Source organism: Bicyclus anynana, chromosome 1 (genome assembly GCF_947172395.1).
Source record: "Bicyclus anynana chromosome 1, ilBicAnyn1.1, whole genome shotgun sequence".
In the NCBI taxonomy this organism is placed as follows: Eukaryota; Metazoa; Arthropoda; class Insecta; order Lepidoptera; family Nymphalidae; genus Bicyclus; species Bicyclus anynana.
In genome coordinates this window covers 2283388-2303992 of record NC_069083.1, presented here as the reverse complement: position 1 = coordinate 2303992, position 20605 = coordinate 2283388, and the positions used below count along the sequence as shown (strand labels likewise).

At 35.7% G+C, this 20605-nt stretch overlaps 2 protein-coding genes, 1 long non-coding RNA gene and 1 pseudogene across 6 annotated transcripts in view; 3 read left to right on the top strand and 1 right to left on the bottom strand.

The window, feature by feature from the left end:
- The window catches only part of LOC112044414 (uncharacterized), a 23145-nt pseudogene extending 19609 nt beyond the window's left edge, over window positions 1-3536 (top strand).
- On the bottom strand, window positions 3337-8988 carry LOC112044421 (BLOC-1-related complex subunit 8 homolog). The gene is made up of 3 exons (XM_024080270.2): window positions 8628-8988; window positions 7922-8099; window positions 3337-7248 (listed from the first exon to the last, which is right to left on the bottom strand). Exons 1-3 carry the CDS (start codon window positions 8677-8679, stop codon window positions 6963-6965), a joined length of 516 nt encoding a protein of 171 aa, XP_023936038.2. The 5' UTR covers window positions 8680-8988; the 3' UTR covers window positions 3337-6962.
- Window positions 8989-9265: 277 nt separating this feature from the next.
- On the top strand, window positions 9266-18319 carry LOC112044410 (epidermal retinol dehydrogenase 2-like). 2 transcript variants are annotated; one of them, XM_024080251.2, is made up of 6 exons: window positions 9266-9525; window positions 9920-9963; window positions 10332-10532; window positions 11515-11844; window positions 12726-12970; window positions 16599-18319. In XM_024080251.2, exons 2-6 carry the CDS (start codon window positions 9961-9963, stop codon window positions 16789-16791), a joined length of 972 nt encoding a protein of 323 aa, XP_023936019.2. In that variant the 5' UTR covers window positions 9266-9525; window positions 9920-9960; the 3' UTR covers window positions 16792-18319. The 2 variants fall into 2 exon arrangements, with proteins under 2 accessions (XP_023936019.2, XP_023936022.2); XM_024080254.2 differs by lacking the exon at window positions 9920-9963.
- Window positions 18320-18797: 478 nt separating this feature from the next.
- Window positions 18798-20605, top strand: part of LOC128198481 (uncharacterized) — a 108636-nt gene continuing 106828 nt past the window's right edge. For all 3 annotated transcript variants that reach the window (XR_008251237.1, XR_008251236.1, XR_008251234.1), the window contains exon 1: window positions 18798-18982. This is a non-coding gene — a long non-coding RNA (uncharacterized LOC128198481). The remainder of the gene's footprint in view (window positions 18983-20605) is intronic.

The window sequence follows — 20605 nt, the reverse complement described above, 5'->3', positions numbered from 1 at the left end:
TCTTTGTAGGGACTTCCAAACATCACGACACTGAGCTACCAGCATCCAGCGAATCCCTGCGACTCGCTTAGTGTCGTCAGTCCACCGGTGGGGGTCGACCAACACTGCGCTTTCTAGCTCCGACTCTTCGAACTATGTGCCCCGCCCATTGCCACTTCAGCTTCACAACTCATTGAGCTATGTCAGTGACTTTGGTTCTTCTGCGGATCTCCTCATTTCTGATTCGATCATGCAGAGATATTCTATACATAACGTTCCATCGCCCGCTGTGTGACTCTGAGCTTTCTTATGAGGCCCATAGTTAGCGACCAAGTCTCTAATATGCCTGATAAAACTTAATGTCCTGTATTCTCTCACACTTAGGATACTCTACGGAGTCTCCTTAAATTGATTTTGGAGTTTTCAGGATTTATCCCAGGATTTGAGTACCCCAGAGTATCCCAGGAAGTTGAGGAGTTGAAGCCCCCCGTAACTTTAATTTTAAGTTTTGGATTTTAATTATCACCATTATCTAATAACATTACCTGACGTTTCAACAGTGCTTGTAAACTAAGCCTAATTTAAATACCTAAATCTGAGCTAATTATTACTAATACTAGGGTCCAAGTTGCATAAAGAATGTATAATAGAGGATTGTAATATCATCCTTTAGTGGAAAATATGATTCTGATTGCCTGATAGAGGACGAATTAGAATTTTTATTATTCCCCTTATATTATTTTAGAAGACAGAGTGGACACGTTCGGCGAATATCTTTTAGCGTGCAATATCTCTCAGAGAAGATTCGAGAAGTATATTGTAAAGAATGTGCACCTAGGTGTGGGAAAAGGAGAAGTTTTGGGCATCTCGGGTCTAGCAGAACATGGAAGGCTGAGATTGTGTGAAATACTAGCGGGTAAGCAATAGGTTATGATTTGTATGTGTAGCATTTAGACTAGGATTAATTAAATATGTAAGTTAGCCTTTTTTTGTGATAGCTAAAAATTCATTTTGCAGGATATGAAATGACAACAGATGGCGATCTATGGTGTTTATCTAAATGGAGATTAAACAGTAATCCCCATCATGTATGTACAATTTTGTGAAACTCTTTCATCATCATTCATCATAGTCAATCCATATCGACTCTCTGTTAAGCACAAGTTTGCTCTCATAATGAGAGCGGTTAGGCTTGCCCTTATACTGGTCCAATGCGGATTGGCAGACTAGAGAATTAAGAAAATTCTCAGGGATGCAGGTTTTCTCACGATGTTTTTCTTTCACCGTCTGAGACACGTGATATTAATTTTGGAATAGAATAGAATAGAATACAATAGAATAGAAATTTAGAAATTTCACAAATCCCATGGAATATTGAATCTCCGAGATACACAATACGTACCTACGTAAAATCGGTCTCCATTCCAAAATTTTAACTAAAAATTCATTAAAATAAAATTAGACCTCTTTATTATTTTACATCATGCGTACCTACCTAATTGTAATCAAGCGCGGGCCCGTCTTTCATAAAAAAGAGAATGGATATTATGTTACATGGCTACAGGTTAAATTGTAAGCGCTGCGCTGATTTGTCTTTGATCAAAACGAACTTTCCATGTGACGGCAGTACGCCCAAAATGTGGCACTGTGTTCTGGTCTCCACCCTCTGCCGCTGTGGATGACGGTGTTCAGCGGACTGGAGATGCTGGCTCTCATCCGCGGCGTGCCTCGCAAGCACTTACGGCACGAAGTCATGAACTATATTGATGCTCTCGGTGAGTGGGAAACTATTCTACTAGTAGTTCACAAGGAACCCTTACAGTTTTGCCGTATTTTTCTTAGTCTCAATTACTATAATGACCCAGGTTTCCACGGTCAAGCGGATACTATTATAGAACACCTCAGCTCTACTGACCTGACTCGGTTGAACTTCGCGGCTGCCACCGTGGGTGCTCCGCCCGTGATCGTGCTGGACGAATACACGGCCTACCAGAAATACTCGGTCCAACGCGCTATGTACTACATATTGTACAACTTGAGAAAACGTGGACACGCCATTGTGATTAGTTCGTCCAGGTAAATCATCCGTCATCAATAATGGAACCCTCATTACTTTAGAATAAGGTTAGGGTTGAAGCTTCGAACTTCAGTTTTGGAGAAGTACTATAAATAATCGGTCTAACGCGCTATGTTTGCGCGTAGATTTAGTTTTCGGGTCAATCGTTGAAGCTCCGACTTTCTTCGTGTAGGTCGAGTATAATCCGCGCGCGATTAAAATGGAATAAATTTATCTGGCCAGCTCAGCAGAACCTGCCTTCCAAACCAGTGGTAGTCTCTACAAATACTTACTTGGTCAAACTGGACTTTGCAAAAGTGCGTAAATTTTGATTTTTTTTCATTATTTCGTCAAGTAAATCACGTCTAACCACATCCTTACCTATAGGTTTCTATCCTACCGATTACCTTTTTATATTATCATGAGCAACTTTCAGTTAGGTGAAGGAAATAATAACTAACGCCTTAAAAGCCTACGCTGAAGAAGTCTAACAGTTCTAAAAGGTCACTAAAGGTTCGTCGATATCCTTCAGATTTATGTAGGCTTATTACCAGAATATTGTTTGATTTTCAGCGTTGAAAGCCACTTGCCCGTTACCAACCGGCTAGCGATCCTGATGAAAGGCTGCATCCTCGACATTGACCATGTTGACAACCTCGTCGCTCGCTACACCGTCAAAGGCTACACCGTGGTTGTGCATTTGAAGGATGATGTCAACGTTGAACAGATGTTTTTGAAATACTTCAACAATTTTGTCATTAATGATATGTCAGAGGTAATAATTCGTTTCGTTTGAGTTCATCAGTTTTTACACAAGGTACCTACCTACTCGTATGTAAGTACGATCTTCAAGACAAAATGAATAGGCACCGTTGTTTAGACAAGCGCTTTCCACTGTAGACTGTACATTTTGACTCTGACTCGATTTTTGAAAATGAGGACAATCCCCACAATAATGTGACCCTTAATATCGTAAACTAGAGACCATAATCTTTTACACTCCATTTAATATTTGAACTCGTAAATAGTATAGTTACATATTTTGGAACCCGTTGTCCTTTCATGTGTTTATGTTAAATAGATTTGAAATTATTAGGGAGTCAATAGTCCCGTTTGCTTTGCTAAAAATTGACGCGTGTCTTGATTGTCTTATACATATTTCTTTCAGGTGCTAATCAACGTTCAAGTGTTAGACCCAAACTTGACATGGGGCACTATATTCGAGAAGATGGAACAACTACAAGCGGAGAACAAACAAGTTTACTCCTACATAGTGACAGCCACACCCATAGACTACGTGTATAACTCTATCATGATGTCTGATATTGGACACAAAAACGTCACTGAAAACGAAAAGTCTTGCTGTTGCAAATACCTCTATCCACGGAAACCTAAAGCAGTGCCAGAGAAGGAGGCGTTGGATAGACTTATGCCTTTTAAACAAAGGTTTCATATAACAAAGTTGACAGAGTTGCCTTGGTCTGTTATATTTAATAGATAAACAGATATTAGGTCAGTATAAGCATAAAAGTTGTAGTGTATTGAGCCCACCAGCACTGGAACAGCGTGGTATAAGCTATAGGAGCCACCACAAAACGCCGCTGCTGGCATATTTCCTGTAGTTTTCATGCATTTTATATGGACACGGTTGACGCCGGTGACCGAAAATTCTACAATCGTCGCTGCTCGCTTCTTGTGGCCCGCACCGGCCACTAAACGCCGACAAAAAACGCTGCATGTATATTGTATGGGTTAAAAAAGTAGCAGCCACAAGTGTCGACCACCGGTCACAAGTAGCTGTCGCGCGCTTCAGCTACTTTTGTGGTCACTTCTTGCTTCTTGTAGAGGCGTTTGTGTCGTATGTGACCCGTGTGCGGCAACATTTAGTGTAGCCTAGTTTATAATTAAAAGGTTATTATAAATTCGATTTCCAGATCGGGCCAATGCAGAATTTTATATATTTTTTTTAAAAACTTCAGCATTTTTAATTTTTTCATGTTCTTAACAACAGATCAAGAAGTTATTTCTGTTGATTTCATATTTTAATATAATTTTGTCCTCCAACTGCTTACTCTGATCGACAATTGGTGCATGCCAGATTGTATGGATTAGTCATGTAAATGTATTGTACCCATAAAAGCCAATTAAGCTAATAGACGGACATTTTCGAAACTTTACATACAATGAATTAATCAACAATATCGCGGACAACGTCGTGTGCATGTCCTAGTTCTAAATGAATACTAATATTATAAATGCGAAAGAAAGTCTGTTTGTCTGTTACCTTTTCACAGCTAAGCGACTAAGCTGATCAAGCGGAATTTTGGTTTAATGGTAAATGGGACCTTGGTGAAAAAGATAGGGCACTTTTTGACCCTAAAATAAAAGAAGGTGAAATATGGGTTGAAAGTTTGTTTGGAAAGTCTTTCATTCTTAGAGTTACAGTTTTAAAAATGTATTCATAAATTATAAAAAAAATACGAATTAAACACCTAGTGGTGCAATAGGGGTTGAAAGTACACATTGATTTGTACGCCGACGAAGTCGCGGGCGCCCGCTAGTCATTTATAATCGTTTATAAAGTATAGTCATTTATAAAGTTTCGAAAATGGATGTCTAATTTAAGAATTTTTTCCAAGTAGATCGTTGTACCTTAGTACCTAATAATTTAGCAAAGCCTTTAAGTTAGTAATGGCAAATAAGTGAGGCAATTGAATAAAAGCATATTAAGTTATTGCGCAAGAATTGAATTTATTTTTGTTAGTAATAAGCATTGTTACATTAGTAATAATAATTTATTATAGAAATACACATAATATTTACTCATATTGGTGTTTTTGTGAATGAAGACAAGCAATATATTGCGTGCGAATGAAAGACGGATAACACATTATATAGCTTGGAAACTTCGTTGGTAACACTATCGATGTTGTGCGCAGGCCGGGGGGCGTGTAGCGATGAATGAAAACCCCACGACTGATGCACGTCACTTCCCCGCACGCACGATTTCACACCCGCGCAGTTTTTCCCCCCGTCACCCGCATATCATCGGAGTGTCATCTACTAACTTGCCAGACTATAGTATGAGATCTCCGGAGTAGTATGAGATCAGGTTTATGAAATATATACCGTCATCTAGTATTTGTTTGAGTTGCAAAATAAATGATAGAGAAAAATCACATTGACACATTGCAAATAGGCTGCCTAGTTAGTTGCTGTCGGATAGTATTTTTTTTTTTCAATAAATGATAGAAAAAAATCATATTGACACATTGCAAATAGGCTGCCTAGTTAGTTGCTGTCGGGTAGTATTTTTTTTTTAATTTTAAGTTAATGAAAACTTATTTTAATTTAACTATATTAAGTTGCATTTTTAGTTCACGGTTTCCTAGATTTTGTATGAAAAATGTGTCTAGTCGCAATTTAACTAGGCAACCTATTTACAATACGTAACTGTGAGTATTATCTACCATTTATTTCTTATCACTACTAAATAACGGATGAGGGTAAGTATATATTCCTTATACCTGATCTTAGCCCAATATTATTTCACCCAGTGACATCAGTAGGTACTCAGATAAACCACATTTTATGAAGACCAAGTTTGTAAACTTATGCTTCTACCATAGGTCCGAGTAAGCAGGGTAGCCAATTATGGAATTCTGGCATAGACTTTGAAAGGTTGCAGGTTTCAAGGGTCCAAATCCTCAATTGTGCAAGTGTAAACTGTAATTTTGTGATATTTCCTACAAGATATCATGAGGAATTATGTCTCCAGTCGCTAGAATCTTAGCTTCGTGGAAAATCGTCGCTAAAGACCTTTAAAGAGACATGCTTTTTCAGATTGTGTTGAGGAAAATCTTAAGAGACCCTTGAAACCTGCTAACCTACAAAGCCACCATAGTCGATGCTCTATAGCTGACTACCATACTTACCTATGGTAGGCTGACAGACTTCCAAAAATTATAAAATGCGGTATGTCTAGCTATCACAGGTCCTGTAAGTATAGTCTGACGCAATCTTTGTGACATCTCCGAAACAAGCCGTATTTACGCGTAGGTCATTCATGAGGTGACCGAGGTCACCTCACTGATATGTGGATACTCAGTCCAATTACCTTCTATTGGACTTGACTTCAAATTCACCAACAAAATTGTCTGTTTATTTTTGAGGAGGATGAGATAAACTCACACATCGAAAATATTTATAAAATATCAGTTGCGCGCGGGGTGATGCCCTGCCCGCTGTGTCCCTACGCAACAGGTGATACCTAAAATCTTGTATTGCTCAGCTTAACGGACGATGTTCGGAAAAGTCATAAAGATTGCATCCAACTATAAGAAATGCAAAAGCAATGACAAATGATAGTTTACAATGCCCACACACTGTGTCCTATAGAAATCATTTCTGTATGAAAAAGATAAATCACTTTTGAGGCGCCACTGCAAAAGTGTAAATTTTATCTTAGTTCTACCCTCAATTATTAAATAATCATACTCATCATACTTCAGTTTTGTGGTTCTGCTTATGATGAAAGTATAGGTAATTCTTGAAAGTATAGGTCTGCATGTCTTTAATGTTTCACGCTTAAGCCCCTGAACTGATTTTAATGAATTTTCAGAAATACAGATCTAGGGTGAATAAGGTTTAAAATTTAACTAGTAACTATACTTTTTAGACTAAAACGGATATTAAATGTTGCTTGCTACAGAAAGTTAATACAGGCACCAGCACGGCTATTCTCTAACAATGTTTTGTATAACTCGCAAGTGCGAATTTCGAATTCACCGCTATCTTTCTCATTCTATAGTATCGTGTTAAACAGAGAGAGATAGAGGTGGATTCGAAACTCGCTCTTGCGAGTTATTAAAATATCGTTCAGAATAGTCTAGCTGTTTTGATGACTTCTAGATAATCTCAAAAGTTACTAATGCAGAGTAGTATGAGACCTGTGTAGCTCTGCGTTGGATCCTCGCGCTTGTGTCATGATATTCTCTAACCTGTTGGTAGTTTCCCTGATCATGGAGAAGTCGGACAAGTCCGGGAGGTCGAGCACTATGTGCGCAGAGAGACGTTTGTACACAGAGTTGGTATCTTTTTTATTTCGCCGTGCTTCCTCATACTTTAACTGTTGTTTTAAAAATATTGACTGCTTCAGCATTTCCTGGATGTTGTTGAAACTTGTGGCCGCTGCGTCCATTGACTTCACTGCACTGAAATGCAAGTAAATAAAATATTTGTAGCATAATGTAGGTATTTTGTATATCACTAGAACATAGCCACTCTTTTCAAAAAGAATATTTGTCATATTTTTAAATATGACCAATATTCCCAGACCTTTCCTTGGGAAAGACTGTGCTAGGAGTGGGTACGACAATAGACCAACAGAGCAGGGATCGAACCACCACCCCTCAGTGATGAATCCAACCACTCTTACTGTTGAGCTATTGAGGCTTTTTTAAACTCTGTATGCCTAAAATGGTTTTTTTTCAATGAGCAACTGTTAAGTTTCATGCATGCTCTTTTCAGCAGAACCTGCCTTCCAAACTGTTGATAGAGTCTTTACAAAAAGTCAAAAATGATTTTTTAAAAGTGCTTGTTGACTCTAAATATTTCAATTTCAACATAAATACCATTCATCCTTTGGTGAAAACTGTGTGCATCTGTTCAATACTTTTTGAGCATTTTGTACCTACTGTATAGAATCTGTTTAGCCATTTTTGTGTATTTAAGTAACTTTATATACAATGAATACACATTTACTATGTAAGCATGCTCCTATTTACTACTACTGCTGTATTGCATTCCATCAGGTTTAATTGTGTCAAGTGTGAGCATATCTTTACTAATATTATAAAGAGCTCTAATAAAAAAAGAATAGCTTACCTCAAAGCATACTCCACATCATAACACCTTCCTTGCAGTTCATGCTGCAGCTTCGTGACCTCAACTCTCCTCTCGACCATGGGTGGCAGTGCTTTCCTGACATGCTCCTGCAATCTGTACAATGCCAATGACGGCTCATTGGCTACTATGTGCATGTTCTCTGATATGCGTTCTGCAGCTGAAAATTTATTACATATTGTTAAGCTTTTTTTACAAGCAGAGCAAGGCTTTGCTACCAGGCCCAAAGATTTTCTCTCTGTCACATGATGACCTTGACACCTGGACTGTGAAGTTATAGAATCCTAAGTTAAAAAAAATTGTATAACTATTAAACTTTTTTTACACAACTTTGAAGACAGAGGTTCTTTATTTTGATCTTTAGGTAGGTACATGGGAGGGTTTTGTGTCGTCAATATTCTCAAAAACTAGTCTTTTTGAGTATCTGTTACTTGACACCGCCATACAGCCATTTACGGACGGAATATGAATAAATATAGACAGTCTAGCCTAAAGTAAGCAAGCATCGCAAATATTTTTCCACTTGTGGGAATCGAACCCACTGCCGAGGATACAGAAATCAGGGTTACTACCCACTGCGCCATGCGGCCGTCAATGGAAGGCGGAGGACCAAGTAGGGTGGCCAATACAACAACCACAAGACATTTTTTAAGCATAGCATGAGACAAATGTAATTTGAAATTCATACCTTTTTTTGCTTTCGCTTCCAGATCAGGGTCGCTTTGATATACAAATGCCATTATTTTGCTTTATTTCAATTTTTTTAACTAGTCCGGACTATTTTCCTCAAAAATTTCTTTTTGTTTTCAAAACATATCAAAATTGACAAGTTCGAGTTCACAAATTCACAAAAGCGGCTATGGGCCATCCAAATTTAACAATTTAAATATTCTTAATTGTAATATATTTCTATTTGATTGCGGAAAACGAAAAACTCACGAAAAGTAAAAACTATCTTGATTTTTAAAAAGTTGTAAAAATAATAGGTATATTTATAAAAACAAAACAAATACCATTTGACAATTTGACATTTAATTTAACCATAGATTGTAGATAAATCAAATCATAAAGTAAACAATAGATAATAAACTTAAAATTATCACTATTCAATCTTCAACTATCAAATTAGGTACCTATCTATGTCAAAGACCTTATCTATGTATCTAAGATTCACTAAGAAAAAGAATACCATTCTCCCTCCACGAAGATTCAATGTCATTTTGCCTTTCGGCTATGTTTGGTTTCACCGTTCATTCGAAAAAAATGAATTCGGCTTGACTTGACAGTTGATGACGATTGCCACTGATAGTGATCTTCATTTGACGTTTGTGACTGTTTGTGACAGTGATGAGTGAAGTGAACAAGTCAAGAACAGCTGATTCTTGGATTTTGGATTGATGCTTTAAAAAAATGCACGAAATGTTTATTGATTATTGTTAATTTTTGGACTTTGGTTATTGGTGTCGTATTAGTTTAATTATACAAAAAATTAACTAATAAGTAATTTAATTTAGGAGATTTTTAAACTAGCATTCTTTGTCATACGGCGATTAGCATAGGTCATCAGTAGCCAGTGGCCACACGAGGTTTGTTATTTGTATTTGACTTTGGTTTAGGTTTATCTCTCTTATTATCGTGATTTAAACTGATATAGTAATTATCAGCCTTTTATATGCACTTGAATTTGAACTTGCCTAATAATTATCGTACACTGTCCTGTATACTATGCTTGAGCTGCTATATGCAGGTATTTTTAATGCTTGTATTTTAATTTTTAATGTAGGGTATGTGTATATTATACAAAAAACATTTTAATTATCAGTTTTAATAACAATATAATTTTTTCGCTGTTTAGTAGATTGCATATTTTAATACATTATATTGCATGGTAACTGAAATTATTTTTAGCTTTAATAATGTAGTAGCAAATGGTAGCTTTCTAAATATATGATTTTTCAAGTATTTTACTTTTCCTTTTAGATCAATAGAAGTCCTTAAAGTGCATTGTAATTTGTTTGGTAATGGTAAGTATTCTTCAACATAAATCATAATTAAGTTATGCATTTTACGTATATTTTTATTAATTTAAGTACAATTGCATAAACATTATTATAAAAAATAAAATAATTCAGTACTTAATATACTTTTGAAGAAAAGACAAACTAAAATATGATATTAAAAAAAAAACATATTTTAATCTCCTTTAAATTAGTAAGTGTGTTGTAAACCAAGTCATTATCTGCATCAGAAATGTTGTCTAAAACCTCTATACCATTGAGCTATTGAAATTTAGGCTAAAACTATTACATTTATTTTTAATTTTTAACCAAGTTTAAAAAAGGGGGAGGTCCTATGTGTATGTATGTTTTTATCAATTTTTCATTTTTTCCAGGCATCCTTGGCAAGCAGGATACTGAGCAATGTACTGAACCCAATGTTTCCATTCAAAATGCTGTTAAGAGGTTATTCTTTGTGTGTTTTGATGGTTGACACTATGTGGGTGATCATAAATGCTATGTATGCAATACTGCAAGCTGTCTATGAAGTGTTCAGTCCTCCACCAAAGAAATCTGTTGAAAATGAAATGGCCCTGGTAAGATATAATTTATATATTATGTTTATTTATATTTTTTCAGTATATTGTTGTGTAAAAGACAAGGAGTACTTACTATATACACTTTTAGGCAAAAGCTTAAAATTAAAAAATATTTTTTATTAGATTATGTACAATTATAGTTACATTCAATTACTTATATATACTTATAGAGGGGACGTCTGACGAGGCCAGACATACATTTACATTTTCAGTACATTCAATTACTTAGTTGTAATATACCTTTTTGGTGTTCAAGTAGGCCAAGATTCATTTATTGCACCTTCAAAACAAGCGAATGGCATTTTTTAGGCAAATGCCTCAATCTAGATCTTATGTTGCTATCCACCAAGATTTATTGTAGGCAAGTACTAGCCTATTTAGTGTATAAAAAATTATATTTATGTTGCATCTACTACTATTACACTGCATGTATTTTATGTTGCTCTATGATAAATCATGTTGGTGTTATCATGCCTATCAGTGCTTTGTTCTAAATAAAATTGAGAGTTTGTTTTCCATAGGATGTTAGTATACACTACTTACTATCTTCTTGTATTATTATATTTAATTTTAACACAGTGATTAGATCACAAGTACATCTAATATATAAAATTCATATGTTGCGGTGATTATTACTAAATTCTTCCGACACGGCTGGACTGATTTTTATGAAATTTTGTGTGCATATCAGGTAAGTTTGAGAGACATCCAACATCTATATTTCACACCCCTAAATGGTAAGGGTGACCCACCCCACATATTTTTAAGGCAAAACAATGTTTGCTGGGTCAACTAGTAACAGTATGTATATCTAATACTTGAATTATTATATCTAAGACTTGACTTATTATGCTTGTTATGAAATCATAATCTCAGGGTTAAAAGACATATTAACAAACTACAGAACCCAATAGGCAATTATGTAATATAAAAGTGTAATAAATAACTGAAATTTTATTCAGTATTCTCATTTTTACAGGTGGTTGGTGCAGGCAGAGGTGTTGGACGTGAAATAGCCATAAAACTAGCTCAGCTCAATGCAAAAGTGATCTGTGTCGACAATAACGAAGTGAATAACACCAAAACAGTTGCATACATCAAAGGAAATGGTGGTGCAGCTCTCAGCTATATCTGTGACATCACGAAAAAGAAAAATGTAGACAATTTAGCCAAGCAGATAAAGAATGAGCTCGGTTTTGTCAGCATGGTGTTCTATTGCTGCGGTATACCAAGCCCCAGGTCCCTGATGACTGAGCCACCGCAGGATATTCATGACACTTTGGATCTTACGCTAACATCTTATTTTTGGGTAAGTAATAAATAGTACACTGGGTCTTGTTGTGTCTGTCAGTAAAGCCCAATTTTCCATTAAATAAAATATTAATTCCTTCCTCTCCCCTAGGCCTATTGAAGGGGTAAGATTTCAATAAGAAAGAGTGTGTGCCAGGAGATATCTCGTACTAGAGAAAGATATATATTGTTGACCAACAGCGGCGGAAACGAGAATATCGCATTCTCTTGCGATGGGATGATACAACAATATTTTCGATTCCGTAGCTATTGGTCGACGATATGTCTCTCGCCACGAGATATGGCTTAGTGCTCAATCTATGCCTACAGGCAACTTTAGAGGGCACACGCACATCTAATGATATTGTAAATGGAATATTATAGTAAACAACATGTATTAAATACTATTACATACATATATCATTCATATTATTGACAATATATAAGTTAGACTTATGTGCCTAGTGTACCTCGGCCTCTGATTTCGGAGGGTGTGGATTCAAATCCGGTCCGAGGCATGCACCCAACTTTTGAGTTGAGTGCATTTTAAGAAATTAAATATCACTCAAACGGTAAAGGAAAAACATCGTGAGGAAACCTGCATACCAGAGAATTTTCTTAATTCTCTCCATGTCTGAAGTCTGCCAATCCGCATTGGGCCAGCGTGGTGGACTATTGGCCTAACCCCTCTCATTCTAAGAGGATACTCGAGCTCAGCAGTGAGCCGAAAGTGGGTTGATAATGATGAAGTTAGACTAAGGTTGCTCATAAGAAAATAAAAATAATAGTAAAAGTCATATTACTGGAGTACACCAAAGGGAAATAAAAAAAATCCCATCTCTGCAATCAGACTAAATACAGCATTACCTCATGAATAATAAAGTAACATTTTCTTTGCAGATAATAGACAACTTCATGGAAGATATGAAAGTGAAGAACCATGGGCACATTGTGGCTCTGACCTCAGTAGCTGGCCTGAGCTACATCAAGCACCAAAAGCCCCTGAGTGTAGCTCAGTTCGCTGTCCAGGGCCTTGCTGAGTCTCTTATGGAAGATCTGAGAGTGAATAAGATTACCGGAGTTCATGTAACACTCATGCATATCTACCCTTTTATTGTTGAAGACAGTTCAGAATTGAGAATGAAGTAAGTTTAATTTTACTTTTGGAAGACATTTTTATAAATTCAATGACAGGTTTTGCTTTGAATATAATGTGTAGTAGTAAGTAAACAGAACGCCTATGTGTGCGAAAAGCTGAATGACGTCAGCACAGCAGAAATGTATTGTTGAATTATTTAGGGTAATACAGAGGGAGGTGTGTGGCTTTGAAACTTGTTTACCAAATGAATGGTGTCTTAGCAATCACTTATAGATCGCCGTTCTCGCACAACAAAACCGTAATTGCAAAAAAGTTATTTTTTAGGAAAAATAAAAAACCGGTTTTTGATGATTGTTCACAAATTAATAGACTATAGCTCAAATGAAAGCTTATTATTTAGCTTTCATCAAGTTATATTGACAAACACATAGATGTATCTAATCTATAATAAAGGCGGATGGGCTAGAACTGATTTAGAGAAGGCTATAACATTCGCTGAACATTTATTCACTGTTTTTCAACCGCTCACTGAGGGTTGCCATGAACATGACATAAAAATCAGAGAATACCTAGGAACAGCGAATCAAATGTGTATGCCCTTAAAAAATATTAGCCCTAAAGAAGTATTCGAAGAAATGAAGTTACTTCAGGAGGGTAAAGCACCTGGATATGACCAAATTGACGCCACACTTCTGAAGAAACTTCCATTCAAAGGAATAATGAAACTGGGACACATTTTTAATGCCTGCATAAGATTTGAACACTTTCCTGGTCAATGGAAGATAGCTCAGGTAATAATGATAGCTAAACCTGGGAAACCACCACAAAAGGCATCCTCGTATAGACCTATCAGCCTATTGCCAGTTATTGGAAAGCTTTTCGAGCGAATACTCCTTAATCGAATGAAGGAACATTTGAGTACAGTGTTGCCAAACCATCAGTTCGGATTCCGCGAAAAGCATGGCACTGTGGAACAAGTTCACCGAATCGTTGATATCATTAGCAGAAGCTTAGAATAGAGCTTAGATATTAGCCAAGCATTTGATAAGGTATGGCACGAAGGCCTCATCTTTAAGCTAAAAAAGATGCTACCACACAGTTTTCTTGCCATTTTAAAGTCATACCTGGATAAAAGGAGTTATCAAGTTAAATTTAATAACGACTGCTCTAAACTTTATGAAATCAATTCCGGAGTTCCCCAAGGTAGCATACTGGGCCCTGTATTATATCTAATCTTCACTGCCGATGTCCCAACAAACGATTCCACATCAATAGCGACATACGCTGATGACACGGCCTTGTTATGCTCACATTCAAACCCTTCTACAGCTTCGTTTTTGCTACAGAATCACCTAAGGGAAATAGAAAAGTGGTTCAAACAGTGGAAAATAAAAGCTAATGAAAATAAATCTGTCCACGTCACATTCACACTCAGGAGAGAATCCTGTCCCCCTGTTAAACTAAACGACAAAATGATACCTCAGGAAGACGATGCTAAGTATCTAGGATTACATTTGGATAGAAGACTGACATGGCTAAAACATATTTGGACAAAGAGAAAACAATTGGATGGCAAGCTACGTTCTTACAGCTGGCTACTAGGACGACACTCGCAACTTATAAACACAAACAAAATGCTGATATATAAAGCAGTGCTAAAACCGATCTGGAGGTACGGCATACAGCTGTGGGGAACGGCCAGTAATTCAAATATTGAAATACTAGAAAGATTCCAAAATAAAGCACTAAGAACAATGTTTGGCATCCCGCGATGTATCAGCAATAAATACATGTACCACGACATTGACATAAAAACAGTACGTGAAGAAATATCCCAGTGCAGCCTGAGGTATCAGGAGAGACTGACAATTCACACAAATGAGCTTGCACGGGCTCTGAGTCGCGAGGGTGGACTCCGTTTTGCTCGGCTACAAAGACACAGCATTCCCGACCTGTGGAACAGATTTCCATAACAAGCCAAAGGGAGAGCTGCTGACAGGGAATCTGCAGCAAAATAGCTCTCAAAGAAAACATTAAATGATATGATGATATCAGATAAATGAATGGCTTATTGCCTATGAGCAGATCGCCATGTCGCAGAAATTACATATAAAAAAAAAATAAAAAAATAGATGTATCTAATAATAAAGCTACAAATAAAAGAATATCGAAAACAAATCATTTTGTAACTTCGTAAATAACTGCATACAAATTACGAATAAAATTGAGTAGATGTATTAACACCTGTAGATCCCAAAAATGTAATAATATTAAAACACGCTTAATGGCAGTTACCATTTTATTCTCCGGGAACAGCCTGATGATACTTCTTAAATGTTTTACCAAACTATATTAATGTGCCATATACATACCTACTTGTATCAGACTATGGCAGTGTACCAATATTATAAAAATGTGTTATTACCTATCATACATCAATATATTTGCTTGAAAAATAAAAACAAGTAATATGCGTCATATTAAAAAGTTCAGCTATGACATTTTATATCCTTTAAATATAATAAACATTATTTTAGAATACCTACTGAATATTAAAAACTAGCTGACGCCGCGCGGTTTCACCCGCGTGGTTCCCGTTCCCGTAGGAATACAGGGATAATAAGCCTATAGCCTTCCTTGATAAATGGGCTATCTAACACTGAAAGAATTTTTCAAATCAGACCAGTAGTTCCAGAGATTAGCGCGTTCAATCAAACAAACAAACAAACAAACTCTTCAGCTTTATAATATTAGTATAGATAACTGTATATTCGTAAAAAACTACACATTTTTTTATAATCTAAATGAGTATAAATTCCTGTGGCATCATTATGCCTATGCTAGATTTTAAACATCCTGTAGGATACTGACAGTTAATTGATAAGAAACGGAATACCTACTCCTTTTGGCTTAGCATATCTAATCGGCTAATCTGTTTAGTCATTGGTGAAGGTTAGATTGCTGTTGTCATATTCACTGGGTAATTAGATTAAATACTAAATTGTATCTATGACATAAATCTGGTCTCTTTAACGTGTACCAGAGTCAAATCATAGATTTTAATTAAACAAGGACTATATTTCAGAATTGCGGACGCGACGGGAGTCGAAACCGCCATGCCTCCTTTTGGCTATCGCGATCATTTCTGTCGGTTTGGCAAATATTTAGTGTGATTTATAACTTACATTGTCCTACGTAAGTTATAAACCACACTAAACCCAAAAAATTACTCAAAAAATTAATTTTTGAGTTAAATAACTCTGGCGTCCGCTAATACACATATATTAATTTATTATGAAACACGGCTAAAACTCACGTGACACAACGTCGGAGTATGCCCGACTAGTTTGGAACTCATACTGTGCCCTAAGTCATGAGCTGGTCCTTGCGACGCGGTATGATCGAAACTGCGACGTGGCGTATCAAGAAGGGTTTAGGGGTGGGGAGTGAAGGTTCCGTTATACTCTCCGACGGTTCAAGATGTCATCTTGATTTGACCTATCCTGTAAACAGACTGAACTAACAGTATCTTGCTCCAAGCTTGCTTGCGACATCGAATTAAAAAGCGGTTTCCATGCTGACGGTACTCACCCATGATCACGATTAAAATTTGGGTGACGATTAATTTCTTTTTGCTGCTTCATCAAATAAGACATAATTGTTTTTGTTTTCAGGATCCCAAGCTACTTCGGAACAATAACACCAGAAAAAGCTGCCGACTCAATTTTAGACAGCGTTCGTCGCAACTATCCTGAATCATCAGTCCCCAAACATTTGCTGTTCCTGGGACATCTCCTACGTATACTGCCGCGGAAGGCTACAGTACTTATAAGAGATCTACTTGACACAGGCGTAGATTTCGCTTGATAGGAAAGTTTTTATACTTCTCACCTAATAAATAGCAGTTCTCAGCAGTGCCAGATTAAACTAGCGCGGGGCCTGTAGCAAACTTAAGCAGGGGGGCCCTTTTAGGTTCAAATTCGATCGTTACCGTCAAAAGTGACCTTCATATTTAAATATTTGAAAATTTTCCTGAAATCTACAATCTATCTATGTTCTGCTTTTTTTTTTCAAAATTATAGGTTTATTACTTCAGAGATTCAAGTTTGAATCAATCATGAACAGTATGAGTATACGTGTATATACGTGTATATCATTGAATAACTCAAAAGCTATTCATTTCATAATGATCCTCATAAGATGCTCTTTCATTTGATAAGTTAGCAAAAAAAAATGTCCATATTGCCCACCAAAATACTGTAAAATAATATTTACCTTCATATATTTATTTTCGTGCGCGGGGCCCCCGTCTGAACACGGGGCCTGTAGCAAATGCTACCCACCCTATGGCTAATCCGGCGCTGATTCTCAGGCCTGATCTCAGGTGGTAGCTGTCATCTAATCAACATTTGACTGATGAGATTTAAAGGTTAACTTGTCTCAAATAAAATAAAAGGTTTTGTATACTGCTCAACGAGATATTTCTTTGGCGAGAATACTCAGAGGCACAATTATCCGCCCACTTTAATAGGATGCGAGTATATTAAATTGGGCGGATAATTGTGCCTCTGAATATATATTTGTAAATATATATACTTATTTACAAATATATATTCAGAACATTTTAGTAATTCATAGTATATGCGAACATTTTAGTAATTCATAGACTGAGTGTTTGTTAGTGGAGTTTGTTATTTATAGTAGAGATATTTTTGTACAAGATATTATAATAATTGTTAAGCTATTTATATTTAATATAAGTTAAGATTTATTGGGACCATATCATCAGTAGACCTAGCATACGTCAACATGTGAAGAGAAAAACCACATATATTATATTGTCTACCAAGAGCGAGAGTCGAATATATCGCCCTCTGTTTTCCGCTATTGGTCGACAAAATGTATGTACGTATGTCGTAAATTCACGTTAGGCCTACAAAGACACTCATAATGAATTGTGATGCCTATTGTGGAGTATTTATTTTTAGTATTAGGTAGATTAAGATTTAGATAAATTTAAATTTGCTCTACATTTGCTCATAATATAGTTTAATGTAGAGTTAAAACAGTAAATAATTGATAGTTTAATTGAACGAAAATTCTGGACTTTTACAAGTTTTCATTCAATTAAACTTTAACGAAACTTACTAGCCTAACCAGAAAAAAAGACCGCCATTTAACAAAAAATGAATGAACTGATTTCATGTACTACATAAATTGTGTTGAAGAAATAAATGTGGCACGCGAATGGTTTTCTTACTTCCGGATATTTTTTTTAATACAACTTTCTACAGGGAATGTATGTAAAGGAGAGACATTGTATTGCCAAGTCTGCAAGGTCGCCTGTATGTAAAGGAGAACCAAAGAGATTTTTAAAATAAAAATATTATTTCGATTCACTTTGTTTTATTTGAATTAGTTTATAACCAAGTTAACTATTTTAAATGGAACCTTGGAGTGATATTATATTCCATGATTATAACAAATGAACTCAAAAATTAAAGATCCATCGATAAAGTCTCGCTGATGAATGTGACTTTTAATATCAATGATATCCTAGCATTGATATTGTTATATTTTGTGGTAATCGTGCCGTTGCAACGCTTTATAAATTAAAAGATTTGCAATGCCACTACAGCTGACCTTCACGAGGCTCTTTGATACACAATACACATTTCAGCAAAATTATTACGAGTTATCGCAAACGAAACTTGTTATAAAAATCTATTTTTGATTGATACTTCAATGCATTAATGATACTTCAATGAAGTCTCAAAAGACAAGAATCCAACGTAGTTGAAACTACAAGAGTCCAACGAGTTGAGTTTAATAAAAAAATAACAATGTCAAAAATTGTTTCCACATTTCTTCGAATGGTGGCGTTGCTGTAGCTGTTTTTTGTTCGCGAATATTTCTGTTTTGTGTTCGTCGAAAACAAGAACTTTTAAAATTAGAACTTAATCGTGTGCAAGTGCTTTTGTTAATAAAAGTTAATTAATCTTTAAAACAAGTGCTAAAACGTTGCGTAAGAGGGAAATCATCACCGGTGCTTCACAAAGTAAGTTCTAGTTTTATAACACGCAGTCTGACACAACAATCGATCGATATTACAAAATAACTTTAATTTATGTACCTTAATTTCATATTTTAAAAATATTTCTAAATTTTATGACACATATTTATCAATTAAAGATATTTTGCAACTGTTTTCATAAAGCTCAAAATAGGTCACCCTTCATGAAAACGACATCCAATTAAATAGATGGCTTTCGAACTTTTCAAAAGCTTAGCACAAAATATAAAGTTCAGGTGTTTTCTTCAAGATTTAAATATGCTGGATTAAACTGTTGTAAAGTTATTAAAATAAGATCTGTAGTAGTTTAGTTTCAAAATCTCTTATATTTTTTGCAAACAAATTGTTAGATATAGATTACTTAAATCTAAAAAAAAATTACGAACGGTAACTTTATAGGCTAAATGTCATAGATACATTACTATGCTTCAGTGAAATTCATGTATTTTTAAAAGAGCAAATCTTATGTTTATTGTTGGCTCTTCTCAGCAGAACCTGTCATCCAAACCAGTGGTAGAGAAAAAGAAAAATAAAAGTAAATCTACACATAGTTGTACTTGTCTTTACTAAACTAAGATTTAAATGTATTTTGATTGAGATTCTCTGAATCTGTTATAATCTGTTATTATATACAGATTCTATTTTATATAATATATAAAATAGAATCTGTTAAATCAATATTTTATGATTTAAATGGATGGGCAGAGTAGTCATTTGTAGTTTATGCCTTGATAACTAGATGTTGGTGTTTGATTATTAATTATAGGATAATAATTATGGTGTTCTACTTAACACCAAAAATACTATCCTTTTAGACAATCTTTTTTTAGTGGGTACAACAATAATCTGGTAGGAATCAATTCTAAAGACTTATTTTTTATTTTGGTATCATAACTGGATTTATTGAGCCTCGAAAATTTTCTCATAATTTTTAAATCAGCTCAAGCTGTAAAGAAAATATCAAATCCTATGGCTTTAGTTGCCCTCTACTATTTCATCAACATCATCATTAACACCCAATAGATATAGTGTGTATCTGTGCATTTTAAGATATATCATGTGTCTCAAACCGTGAAGGAAAAACATTGTGAGGCAACCTGCATACCTGAAAATTTTCTTACTTCTCTATGTATGTGAAGTCTACTAACCTGCTTTAGGCCAGCGTGGTGAACTAAGGCCTCAACAGTATGCTGAGTATGGGTTGTTAAGGATGAGACATCCACTAATGGACTCATGCCGCTAGCATCCAGCATATCCTTGAAACCCTCTTGATGTCCTCAATCCACCTGGTGGGGAGTCAACAAAACACTGCTCTACTACTTTGTGGTAACTATGGGCCTCATAAGAAGGCTCAGAGTCAACCATGTAGCAACCTATATTGGGTACTAGACTTTACAAGATTAAATCAGAAAGATCAAAGTCATTGAGATTACTAGGCTGAAGTGGCAAAAGGTGTACATAGTTTAAAGTGCTGATTTCATTGTTGTTGAGATTCCATGGTGCTGAAATGATGATATTCTGATGGAAAGTTCAGTGTGATTGACTACTCTAGGTGTATGGATGACATATGCAGGTTACAGGGAGTCACTTGATGTAGGCAGGTCAAGG

Excerpts from the sequence above, each read along its gene's own strand:
- LOC112044410 (XM_024080251.2), top strand. Across the intron at positions 10,533-11,514 it reads TTGAAAATGAAATGGCCCTG|GTGGTTGGTGCAGGCAGAGG; the intron begins GTAAGATATAAT and ends TCATTTTTACAG. Across the intron at positions 11,845-12,725 it reads CGCTAACATCTTATTTTTGG|ATAATAGACAACTTCATGGA; the intron begins GTAAGTAATAAA and ends TTTTCTTTGCAG.
- LOC112044421 (XM_024080270.2), bottom strand. The coding sequence starts at position 8,679 with ATGGCATTTGTATATCAAAGCGACCCTGATCTGGAAGCGAAAGCAAAA. Across the intron at positions 8,100-8,627 it reads GGAAGCGAAAGCAAAAAAAG|CTGCAGAACGCATATCAGAG; the intron begins GTATGAATTTCA and ends ATAAATTTTCAG. Across the intron at positions 7,249-7,921 it reads GATGTGGAGTATGCTTTGAG|TGCAGTGAAGTCAATGGACG; the intron begins GTAAGCTATTCT and ends CTTGCATTTCAG.